The sequence below is a fragment of the Pecten maximus genome, chromosome 2 (assembly GCF_902652985.1).
Source record: "Pecten maximus chromosome 2, xPecMax1.1, whole genome shotgun sequence".
NCBI classification, from domain to species: domain Eukaryota; kingdom Metazoa; phylum Mollusca; class Bivalvia; order Pectinida; family Pectinidae; genus Pecten; species Pecten maximus.
Window position 1 is genome coordinate 28,407,964 of NC_047016.1, and position 12,913 is coordinate 28,420,876.

Consider the following 12,913-nt stretch of genomic DNA (forward strand, 5'->3'; position numbering starts at 1 on the left):
GCACTCCCTCACCAAAGAATACAGCTGAAGGCATCAAGCAGGACACCTCTACCGGTCACATTATATAAGGAACCAGTCGCCCCACTCACAAATGCCTTTTTATATCCTCTGGTATGTCTCGGCCAGGTGATAGAACCTGTAGCTTTCCACACAAGGCACAAGTTCACGTAAATGGCAAGATTTAGGAAGTTTAATGGTTAATGGGGACAAGAATAAAACTGTCGCTAGAAAGAAGATAAAAAATCACATCCCAAATTAAATCGCCTCTCACGATCAGGCAGTTGGGACAACAGGTGCTATTCGTTCGCCCTACCCAGCAGAACACCCGATTGGCTAAATACTATGTTACTGTATTGAGCAATATTGTCACATATGTCTCACGTATTACTACAGCCAATTCAAGTTCCAATGCATGACACACTTTCTTTAAAATCATTTTTTCCCAATATCGCAACTTGCACTGCTCCAGATATTGGTTAAATGTGTTTAGTGGTGACCTTTAACTGGTTTCCAATTTGTAGTTCAAAGTACAGCGCCAACATATAGTGATTTGTATCGATTAAAATATAATCTCATATGTAATTCTGCAATACAAATAGTTGCACTCTTTATGCCTATTTCGCCTTCGAAAAGTGTAAGCCTCTAATAACCAATTACATCTCTAACAAATTCTATCCTGTTCTGCCTATTATATATTGAATGTAAAGTCCGAATTGCCTGCGTGCTTCTTTTCCAGGAGTATGTAGCATAACTGGCTGCGATAATGCGAGATCCCTTCACATGACTAGGCTACAAGATACAAGAGAAACAGTGACCGTTCTTCAAAAAATCGTAATGCTTCACACTCAATGAACCCATAAAATGAATATAATGTTGTATGTAAAAGAAAAAGAAAACACTTTTGTAATATAGCATATGTACGTTCATTTTATTTTCAATGATAACCTCTTGAATGACAGTCGAGAATATCATCAAAATATAAGGTCACCAGCCTTACATTGACAAGTCAACCTGATAAGTCACGTAAGGTCGTTTTATAGGGCAAACATTGGTATATATTTAACGTATTATCTGTTTTTTGATTACTGAATTATATAAAATAATTAAAAAAGATAAGACAAAAAATTAAAATTAAATGAATTTTAAAACGGTAAAATGTATATTTAACTTGATTTATGATCCCCGATTGTTTTTAATGATACCTGACCAAAACAATATGTACTCTGATATAATTATGAAATGAGGACATCCTGTAATGTTAAATATTGAAGAAAATAATACAGCAATTATGTTGATCGTGCATTGACATACATTTCTATCCGTACGGAATTGTTTTGTTTGCGCTACATCTGTTCTTGTTCGTTTATTTTTATATGTACAAAGATGTTTATCTGGATTTTGGCTCAATATTATGTGACTCATCAATTTAACCAAAAGAAAATAATAAAAAAAAGACACCGCATATCACATCTTGACATAGAGCATCTAACCGTGTAACATTGAAACATGAGAACGATGACTTGGTACTTACAGAAGTACATTGTTTAAGAACCTAACAACCAAGTCACTCTTCACATTTTGTCATAATATTTCAGAATGTTTAACCACGTGACGTTTAATCACGATGTAGTCATATTCTGACACGTGCTATGTATTGTGGAACGCGACGGTCACGACGTGCCACAACGATCTATATCTATCACATATGATTGCCCCCGATGAACCCAATGTTTCCATAGCAACAGATTGTATTTGCATTTCACCTGTACAACTATTTGACCAATAGGATTTTTATAGCTAATTTTAATTTTACGATGGTTTAAAAGAAAGATATCAATGTGAACCCATAGGTTAAATATTACTGGTAATAATGACTATATTAAAAAGTAAAATATGAAGTACAGTATTTGTATACATTTGAAATATTAAAATACTGTCTGTTAAAAGTAAATATAATTTTTGCTTGAGCATATACATATCGTTCTCATTTCTCCTTATCATAAAACTGATACCTGAATTCCTTAATTATACAATACTCTTATAGAAAGTGAACAAACACGTGTTCGCAAGTAAAGATAAGCACGTCTATATAAAACGCTGAAAACCACTGTTGGAGCGCGTTGTAGGACATCTATCAGGTAGGCATGTCACACAATTTCTTTGGCATTGACATCTCATAGTCACCTTCTACTATAACTATTCTATTCTATACTTTTACAGCATGTAATAAGGGTTGCACTTTTTCTAATTGCTTTTATTCAGATTCACCAAAATGTATGGAACTGGTGTGCTGATCTTCCTTCTCTCACTGAGTTCATCTCTCGCGTAAGTGCTTTGTTATGATAAAGACAGTTGGCTAAGTAACTGAAGAAAATCAAACATTTTACTTACTTTAAATTGATATAATGTTGCGCTTTTACACTTAACTTAAAACAAATCCTAACCATATTTTCCTGCTGCTCTTGTAGTTAATATACAATATGCATAAATACAAATGATAATGTAATTGAAACCTATTTATGTAGCCTAAAATGCTATTTTAGCTCACGCAAGTTTAAAATAGTCTTTATTTTTTTCGCAGACAAAATCAGACAACACACGCACAAATATACGCCGCGACTGATAAGGCTTTCAGACACATAGATACAAATAATGATACTTTTGTGGAATTACGTGAATTGGAGCACACAATTCTGCACACTGATGCTAACCGTGAGTAATGTTATACTGAAATATCATCAGTACAAACTCATATTCAAATGCAGGTAACAAATATCAATTCATTGGTTCTTCTTTTATCTATGACTAAACAAATGAATAGGGCGTTTTCGCAAATATCCACATACATTGTTGGTAAATTAGAATTTTGAATCCATATTAAAGTTGATCAAGGGAATTGAAATTGTGTGTAATTACTTCAATAAAATTAAAACTGAAATTGGTTTGTTTAAGTTACGTATTGCCTAATGTCCTATCATCAGTTATAGTTATTTAAGGACGGCCTCCACTGTGTGTGGGTGTGCGACGTGGTGAGTGTGTGTGATTAGAGTCTTTGTGATAGCGCATCACTGATGCATACTGTCAACTACACCTGTTGGGAAACCCCACCGGTAACATACTGTCAACGTGGACGCCAGTCCCCGACTCCGAATATGTATTTTATAGACACTGGTGTGTCTCGGCCTGGGGACAGAACAAATGTCTTCCAGCGGGCTGAAGTTAGCAGCGGATTTGTTATTCGTTATTGGGGATTCGAATAGCGATCCGCTGCCAGCAGCAGATTGGGGATTCAGTTACTTATATTTTATTTGTAATTTTCTGATAAACTATGATCAGAGATTCGATTTTACCTTTTCGTTTTGTGATTTGAATAGCGCATTTGCTGCCAATAGCGTATTGTGAATTCAGTTCTTGATGTTTCATTGATGTATTTTATCACAAATTACGAAATAGTAATTTGCGGGTAAAACAATGATATGATTACTTTGTAATTCAATCAACAATAATGGGACTCTAGTTCGAATCTTCTAAGACCAGAATATCTTTTCGATATAGCTGAAGATTTGATTGGAATGCAAACATGTATACGGAATTTAAAATTCTATCAGAAAAATACTCTTGGTTATTATATTTATGCTACAAATTGGATAATACATGTATTGTTATGTACTGTTATTCGAATCTCAAATCATATCTTAAAAGGAAACATCAATTGAACATGTAAGTTACTGACTCCCAAACCCGCGGCTGGCGGCAGTTTCATTATTCAAATCCTCAATCCGCTGCTGGCAGCTGATTCGTTATTCGAATCCCCAATTACATATTATAAGAAAAATACTTAGATGTAACTAAATCCCCGATCCACTGCTGCAGCGGATTTGTTATTTGAATCAAAATGTCAATAAAGAGAAATATCATTTAAACATAAAAAAACTGAATCCCCAATCCGCTGCTGGCAGCAGATCGTTATTCGAATTCCCAATAACGAATAACGAATCCGCTGCTTACTTCAGCCAGCTGTGTCTTCCTCAAAGGGACGAGCGCTCAATTTTAGGGCGAAAGAAAGGCAATGTAAAAGGGTACAGTAGGAGGAAGGAAGTTGTTAAGAAAGGGGAGATCATGCAATGACGGCAGCATGTATAATTCTTACGCCCTACCTGTAGGGGTATATGATATATATATATATATATATATATAGTCACCGTATGTCATGTATCGTGGACATTTTCAATCTATACATTTTCTTTGTTGTCTGTGACAGGACCGAGGATGCATAAATATATGCAAAGTTTATGTACAAATTATAGACTTCCTAAGTCAAGCTTAATAGATAATAATATCAAAGTGTCCACAAATATTAGTTTTAAGTTTATTGATGCTAGGAAGTAGGTCAAACATGTCTTATGAACCACATGAATTAAGAGACACCATCTCTTATGTGACCATATGTTTCCTTCCCAATATTATCTATCATACTAGTTACTAACTGAACCTGTATTAAGAGACCATCTTTTATATGTGACCTATTCCATTGCCTCCCACGGAAGGTTACATATGACAAGTTCGATTGTAGTTGTTTCCCTTATAAACCTTGATAACAATTTATTTTAATCCATTCCATGAATCAGTATGAATTAAATGTCCTTCGCGATGTTACATATAATATCTCACCTATATTTTGCCACATATTATTTTCTTCTAGACGATGGTCGAATAAGCGAAGCAGAGTATGAGGCAGGTGGTTCAAAGCATGCTTTCCGCGGAGTAGTTTTCCAGGAAATGGACTACGATGGGGATGGTTACGTAGATCATAGCACTCTGATGGGGCAATACACGGTGATGGATACTAACGGTCAGTAGCACACATAAATATACAAAATAATGTTAACTTTACTGAGATCATCAGCGAATGTAATGGCGAAGTGTTACCATAAATAAATTGAGAAATTCAACCATGAGTTATATATTTTGGTATTTGCGCAAAAAAGTGAATGTTAAAGTTGACGACATATTTTCGAGGAACAATACATACAAATATTCTGCATTTTGTTTTTGTAGCTGACAACACTGTAAGCCGACGAGAGTTCGATAATTACTATACAGCGGTAAGTTTTAATAGAGGTAGTACAAAACAGGGCCATTAGTGGTTAGATAGGAATGTTTCTATCATCAATGTGTGAGCTCTAAATAAACCGCTGAATTTGGAGGTTGTGATTGATAGATAATCAAGGTCACGTTTACATTTAAAAGTCCTTAAAGTCAATTCGAGGCAATAGGTTATCGATACGAGTATCGTAACTGGACGATGACTTGATTACAGAATTTCTAGTCCAGATCAAAACATTTGGACATTATTAACACCTCGAAGGGTTATTGCTAGAAGCATCAAATATACTTACCGTATCACGAGCGTTACCTTCTGTTTTTATATTTATGGGACCAAAGATCGAGCCAAATTTAAATAGCACCGAGTTCTGTTAACTCAACTACCAGATAAATGGAAGTTAGGTAACACAGAAGAGCGTAGACTTGAGTTTCTATGGTTTGGAACTTGTATCTTGATACTTCGCGTTCATGTTTAAATGTTCTGAGCTATACTTGAAAACAAAATAAGATATGGTGTATCGTGGTATAAATGTAGCACAATTAGAGATATAAGAACAATGGAACGATGCTTAATTATGTTCACTTGTATTTACAGTTAGTGGAGAGCGCGATACAACACTATGGGCATTTACTAGGATAAGGAGGTGTGACATTTATGTAAGTGTAATATTTCAAAATTTACAGAACAATCATACGAAAGTAATCCGAGAAAGAAATATATCTCAAGGTCGAAAAAAGAGGGTAAATCAACAAATTATAAATCAACCATGATACCTTTAAAACGTACAAGGAAAAAGAGATAAGATTTTCCGGTTTGTGAAACGGCCTTTGTTTTGTCGAGGACATCTGTCAATTTAAAACAGGGTCAAAGGTCACGTCCTCTCAATGAGAATCACGTCTCCTATGTGGTCTGTTTGATTATCTGTAACTTTGAGACGTTAAGTTGTCACTGTATACCTAACATACAAGCAAGTACTATGAGGCAGTTTTACGATATATTGTTCGGCTTCAAAACAGAAGGATTTCTTAGAGACGTCGTACATGCAATAATTGTTTTCGATATTACACGATTTTTTATGGAACTTTTGCGACGCTTCTCTGTTGTTCTCAAATTATTTCATAAAAAGACAGTAAAACATTGAGAAAGAAAACAATATAGCATTGCTGCCTTAAACTATATAAAAATACTTTCTATCTTTTGTTTTTATTTTACAGGCGACTTGCATGTGTTACAAAGGAAGTCCGAGTTGTTATGGTGATTCTAATAAAAACACAGAATACTTTATCATGCTGTTCTTATTTTTTCACTGCATACTGTAAACCTACTAAATCACATATTTCAACAAAATTCTCTTTTCTAATAACAGTTTTTAAGTACAAACAAGTTCCAGGTATTTTACTTAAATATTTTGCCTTAACGGTGAAGATATATCATTTCCGACATCCACAAAACTACGTTTTTTCAGTTTTCCATTGAATGAAGTGCTACGTTAGAGACATGGGTCAAATTGTTTAGTGATGAACTAAGAAATAATAACTTTGACCTACACCTTAAAGCTACCGCGAGAAATGGTGATTTTCATTAATGAATAATTACACCCCCTCCCTCACGCACACACTCACAAAGTTTGATTTTGAAGTTAACCATAAAGATCAATTGATTACATCTCGAAAATATTTGTTCTTGTATATTGCATGTCTGACTCGCCTGTTACGTAGACTCTCATTTGGGACGGGCAAAATGGGTGACCCACTTATTGCGTTGGTATGTCAACCTGTTCAAAACGTGTACGTGTAATGAAGTAACTGACTGCGAGATGCTTACACATGACTAGACATATTCAAGCGCTTTGGGGATTGACCAGCCTACAGTGACGGATCTTAAATAAAAATGAAATGCGTCACGCTCATTGTTCTTATCATAAAACGTAACAGTGAAACATGTAACAGAGTCAGTCGCTGAGTTGTAAAAAGAGTAAAACAGGTACGTTCATATGTATAAGATAAATAGCATACATTAGTTAAGGTTATCAAATGTATTTATAATTGTTTATTACTTACAATTAGAAAGTCTTTAGTTCATTTTCAAAAAACGAATCTGGGATGGATAAAAACAAGTAGAGGAGAAGGAACAATCGAACCCGTACCCATACGACTGTACTTGGCGACGTAACCACTTAGGCCTCAAGACTACTTCGTCAATTTTAACAATCTTATGCATCATTATCAACTATTGAATATATACGCATTATGCATTGCACTTATTTTCCCTACATGCATATCGACTTGCCTGCAATCAATATACCAATCAAAGGTTAATGCGACAGGTGAATCTAATGGGATTATAAATTGGGGTCTTGTTAGCGAACATTAATACTACGCTGTTATTATTATGTACCGGTTTTTTTCATTCGATGGTGTTGTTAGATATTTTCCATACGCATGGTGCAATGTCATACATTACCGTGAAAAGCTGTGTATAGACTGTCGTCGCTATAGCATCCTCAAAAGTAGGACCTTACTCATAGTGACGCTGACCTTATATTTTTAATTAAACTATGCAGTGGTTACGATGTATTTATATTAGGATATATTAACAGACCAGATAAAATATGGATTGATTTCCCTGGTTTTTTCTACGGAATTAATTTGATCTGAGTTTTAAAATTTACATAGGAGCTTGCTTTTCGCCCTGTTTTATCGACATAAGATAAACTATTACGTACATACATCCAAGTTATGATAATTTCTAATCTAGGAGTCCCGGAGAACCGATATAACTCCTGTTCGGCCGTATGCTAATAAGGCACGTTTCTCTCTTCTATTTCCAAATAAATCCCGTTATTGAACTCTTCAAAGGTTCATTATCATTACGAAATAGACAGAGATATAGTGAAACAAGCAGGTGTTCGCCAGTAACGATAAGAACTTGGATATATAGCGCTAAACACAAACTGTTCGTATACATTGTAGGACGTCATTCAGGTAGGCATCAAACAACCAATACTTGTCTTTAATATAGAATTATATAATTAGAGGCTTAGGTTAAGATGTTTTGTCATCTTCATTTTGTTCAAGGTAGAAAAATAGCTGAAAAAAAAAACAAAAAAGTCTCCACACTTTTGGCTTCTGAGCGTCATTGTCGAGTCCTAGACACACAAGATATCAACACCTTTTAAATAAAACTGAGAGTTAAATACAGTAGAGACAAATGAATTAGATTGCACAATTCATCTGTTTCATCCTTCGAAAACAATCGAAGTTGAGATCTGGATAAGGACGGAACATCTCCTTATATTCTTGATTTGAGAGTAAAGCATTTCGATTTAGTCTATATCTGTGTGTATTTGTTACAGTGTTTCCAACATGTATGGATTTGGCGTAATTGTTTTTCTGCTAACACTTGGCTCATCCCTAGCGTAAGTAATTTAAAATGAATATATTATTCTTTCCTTGTGATCGATGGTACTAAATCGTTTAGTCAGAAATCCCTCGCAGCTGTTATCACTTCCAGGTCGACATCGAAATCGCAAATGTTTTGATGTCGTAGTGCTCTTAAACCAGAAGCGTTTACTTTTATTTTTCTCAACATTTTGCTTTTCATCATGTTGGCTCAACGTAAACTTATTTTGATTTATTGCTTTACAGACAGAATTATACACACGCGCAATTGCTTGCAGGGGCGGATAAGGGTTTTCAATTCATAGACATTAATAATGATACCTTTGTGGAATTAACCGAACTGGAAGGAGCATGGGACCTTGTTGATTATAACCGTAAGTTGCATTACAATTAAATCCCTAGAATATCGTCATAAGTGAAGATCCTACAGTATTTATACTTGATCTGTCCTCTATTTTTACTTGTGTCTGAATGTATGCTTGAGTTTGTTGACGTCCAATTAACAGCTATGGTCTTTTAAGGACATTCTATCCTGTGTGTGATATTCATGCGTGTGCTGAGTGTTTGCGTGCGTTTTGGGAGACTGCTGTATGTTCGTGTTAGTCTCCTTGTAATAGCACGGAATTGATGCCAGATTTATTGTGCTACATTATTGAAGTGTACAGTCTAGGACATCCAGTAGTACAACCCAACCAGTCATAGTGTACTGACAATGGGTGAACCAGTCATCAGACTCCCAAAATGCTGAACGTTGTGCAAGAGTACTAAATACAATTTTCAGACGTTGGTAAATCTCGACCAGAGGACAGGACCCTAAGCCTTCCTCAGAGAGTCGAACGCTCAACTAAAGATCAAAAGTGAGGCAGTCATTAGGAAACAGACAGGTGGTTAGAGATAAGATAGCCTCCTATGATTCTGTATTTAAAGTTATATGTACATGTTCATGAGTTATTACATTTTATTTTGAAATCAGTTTCCGTGACCTAATATTAAAGGCCTGAAATTCCTACATGTGTCTCCTTGTCACATGTCATCATATGACTCTGGCTGTTCTCAACAGAAAACAAAAACAAATAAATAAAAACCACAGAAGAAAATTTGCGGATTCTTCAGAGGGCCCACTTTTAGTTGCCTACAAGTGAGGTACAGTGATGATATATTATGTTTAGTATTAATATATATCAATTTATATAAGTCATCATTCATCAATACGTTCCAATAGCAAACTTTCACATATTTATTTATTAGACGATTATTATTTTTATGGTAAATTAGACGATCACCAAGTAAGTGAATCAGAGTACGAGGCAGGTGGTTCCAACCATGACTTCCGTGGGATAATCTTCCAGGAGATGGACTATGATGGGGACGGATACGTGGATCACAGTGCCATAATGGGGCAATACGTGGTGATGGATACCAACGGTCAGTGCAAATACTATACAATTTAATGTGTAAAATATCATATGTTAGTAAAATGAAATCTCCTTTACAGCGGTTAACACCATCTGTACTGTATGTTGCTTTATGTAAATAGGAAAAATACATTTTTTTTCTGAATATAGTTTAAAGAAACGTTTTTATGTGTCTTTATTTGTTTATGTTATGTTTTAGCCGACAACATCGTTAGCCGGAGGGAATTTGACATATACTATACGGCGGTAAGTAGTGAGATAACTAAACATAGTGTAGCGGAACTGGACCGGGTCGATCATCGGCGACCAGGTAGCTCAATCGGTAGAACATCCGGCTAGTGTTCGGAGGTCCCGGATTCGAACCCCGGTCTAGCCGTGCATTTTCCCACTCCTATTACATTTGGTGTCTGTGACCAAACCTTGTTTCAAGTGAGGTGAATACTTGACAAGGGGATACCCGAACCTGGGTTGTGAGTTGTGAAGTCTTCGGGGTCGAAGACTTAAAAAAGGGAGGGAAGAGTGTAGCGGAACTGGACCGGGTCGATCATCGGCGACCAGGTAGCTCAATCGGTAGAGCATCCGGCTAGTGTTCGGAGGTCCCGGGATCGAACCCCGGTCTGGCCGTGCATTTTTCCACTCCTATTACAATAGAAAAACTAAGCCCATATTTAAAACATATGCTTTTTGTTTTTGTTTTCTTTTTGGTTCACATGTAGACATCGGTAAGAAACAAGATGTAATCTGAGGTCACCATACCCCCTATAATGGGTATGTTGGCCACTCATGAATGGGTACAAAATACGAAATTATATTGTAACGTAATTATGAAATGTTAAAGGTGTGTGTATTATGATTAGACGATGTGTTTGGAAACTATTTTCCTGTCTTGATTAAAACTTTCTCAGTAAAACGAAGCCGTCATTATTGTACTGGAGATTATCCGTTCAACGGAAATGAAGTTGGAAAAAATATATGAAAATACATCATAAAGAATTGGAGATGAAACTGAGATTGTGGACAGTAAAGCATTCTGATCTATCAGAGTTACTTCCCTTCGGGTACAGCGATAATTTTAAAAGCCGATGTGGGCCTAGAATGACAGTTTATCTATTCGCCAAGATACTCGTATATAGAGGATATATATGTCTTCAGTAATACCAAATATATTTTACGGAAGAGGCTTATATTTTGATATTTTTCACGAGTGTGGATCTGTTAATTACATTTTAAAGCACAATCTACTAAGGCAGCTTTGTCGTTTGTAAACAGTGTTTTGATTGGTCAAATGAGAAAAATATCACTTTTCTAGGATGAATAATTTTTAATATTTCACTGGTAAAATATAATAGATATGTATTTTGTATTTCTGTTTGAGATCCAAAACATGGTACCAAATATCACTTTTGTAGAATAAATTATTTTCAATATTTCAGTAGTAAAAATGTATAAACTATGAGTTTTGTATTTCTGTTTGTAATATTCAAAACATCATTATTAGGAAATGAAGTGTTACAATATGCAAATAAGCGGGAAAAGATATTTGAGGTGAAACGACGTCCTAGTAATAACTGATCATATCTAAGTATAAAGTCCAACTGACAATGCCATATCATCGTGTCTAATTTAATAAATACATGTTTATCTACAGTTAGTGGAGAGAGCGATCAAGAATTACGGATATTTACTTGGATAGCAGGCAACATAAGTACGTTAATGTGAGTGTAACATTTTGTGTGTTTAAGTTTTGAATATGTCAATCACTGTAAGCTATTATTTTGTACTTTTTTTATAGTTATAATCTTTTTATATGGTATCAAAACATATATATATAATTTTGATAGATTTCAGCTGGTTGTGTTAACTTAATTTTTGTGGCACGAGGCTTCGTTCTGACTCGTGCAGATTTTCAAATCCAAAGACTTTTTTTTATTAAGCGCCTTTGTTTAAGCTTAATGATATATGCAATAAAATATGAGAATTAAATCACAAAATGTACCTGTACATTACACAAACCAGTCAATTAGAACAAAAACGTGTGCATGTGTTACGGTACTGATTAGATTAAGTGATATTTTCAATGAATATCTAAAATTATCACTTGATATTTCAGGCTCCTGGCGTGATGGCAGATTGTGTATGGATTATAATAAACACCATATGTATGTTTATATTGTGTTGCCTCTTGTCTACAATCTCTGCCATAGGAACAGTATATTGTTGAGGTTCGCGGATTACTGACAGTTACTGCATTGTGCAGTTACTGTGCATGTAACGTTCAAACACATGGATAAAATAAGATTATACACACATGTAAAGCAACCAACAAGGCCAAACGGTTAAATAACAATACATTAACACATGGAAACTATTAAAAAAGACAAGGGTAATAATGTATGTATTCAGGACGACTAGCATTGTGGTTCATCGGCAATACCACCAACATCAGTGTAGGTCGAAGCTAAACAATGTAATGTTCTCAACATGGGAACAGGGATAGTCATTAAGAAACTAATAGGCACGCTAACTGTAGTCACCCAAAAACATTATTACATAATTTTTCAACAGTCGCTGTGTAATATTTAAAGGAAACGCACCCCCCCCCCCCCCCCCCAAATCTAGTGGCTGCTTGCGGCTGCTCGCTCACTCTTCCTGAATATGTCAATTTAATCTACGTTTCATCTCGTATTTCTACCCTGCAGATTCAACTAAATAATTTGTCACGCGAATTCATTTGATATATTAATATCGAATCCTTTCTTCTGTAATAACATCCTCCCCATGTCTCAATTGACACAACTAAACCTTTGATTGCATAGAAGTAAAACAATAACGCCATATTATTTGTGACATGCCTAGTTTTTGTATTCCCGTGGGGATCTTGCGACTCCACGTCTACCGTATATACAGTCTGAACTTTAAATGAACATCAGTATTCTATATTTCACTTGCACCATAACCGAAAGGAAGACTTTCCATTAAGCTAAATAGTT

At 35.3% G+C, this 12,913-nt stretch overlaps 2 protein-coding genes across 2 annotated transcripts; both read left to right on the plus strand.

Annotated features, from left to right (window-relative positions):
* Positions 1-2,241: 2,241 nt before the first annotated feature.
* LOC117341373 lies at positions 2,242-6,391 on the plus strand. The gene is made up of 6 exons (XM_033903228.1): positions 2,242-2,325; positions 2,582-2,712; positions 4,703-4,852; positions 5,059-5,105; positions 5,702-5,763; positions 6,322-6,391. Exons 1-5 carry the CDS (start codon positions 2,273-2,275, stop codon positions 5,744-5,746), a joined length of 426 nt encoding a protein of 141 aa, XP_033759119.1. The 5' UTR covers positions 2,242-2,272; the 3' UTR covers positions 5,747-5,763; positions 6,322-6,391.
* Positions 6,392-8,056: 1,665 nt separating this feature from the next.
* LOC117321724 lies at positions 8,057-12,091 on the plus strand. The gene is made up of 7 exons (XM_033876235.1): positions 8,057-8,091; positions 8,463-8,525; positions 8,755-8,882; positions 9,784-9,933; positions 10,123-10,169; positions 11,572-11,638; positions 12,034-12,091. Exons 2-6 carry the CDS (start codon positions 8,473-8,475, stop codon positions 11,614-11,616), a joined length of 423 nt encoding a protein of 140 aa, XP_033732126.1. The 5' UTR covers positions 8,057-8,091; positions 8,463-8,472; the 3' UTR covers positions 11,617-11,638; positions 12,034-12,091.
* The last annotated feature ends 822 nt before the right edge of the window (positions 12,092-12,913 follow it).

What these genes read in the sequence shown, in the direction of transcription:
- LOC117321724 (XM_033876235.1), top strand. Translation starts at nt 8,473, where the DNA reads ATGTATGGATTTGGCGTAATTGTTTTTCTGCTAACACTTGGCTCATCC. An exon ending in GGACCTTGTTGATTATAACC is followed by an intron (nt 8,883 to 9,783) that starts GTAAGTTGCATT and finishes ATGGTAAATTAG; the next exon opens with ACGATCACCAAGTAAGTGAA. An exon ending in TTGACATATACTATACGGCG is followed by an intron (nt 10,170 to 11,571) that starts GTAAGTAGTGAG and finishes GTTTATCTACAG; the next exon opens with TTAGTGGAGAGAGCGATCAA.
- LOC117341373 (XM_033903228.1), top strand. Translation starts at nt 2,273, where the DNA reads ATGTATGGAACTGGTGTGCTGATCTTCCTTCTCTCACTGAGTTCATCT. An exon ending in TCACTGAGTTCATCTCTCGC is followed by an intron (nt 2,326 to 2,581) that starts GTAAGTGCTTTG and finishes TTTTTTTCGCAG; the next exon opens with ACAAAATCAGACAACACACG. An exon ending in TCGATAATTACTATACAGCG is followed by an intron (nt 5,106 to 5,701) that starts GTAAGTTTTAAT and finishes TTGTATTTACAG; the next exon opens with TTAGTGGAGAGCGCGATACA.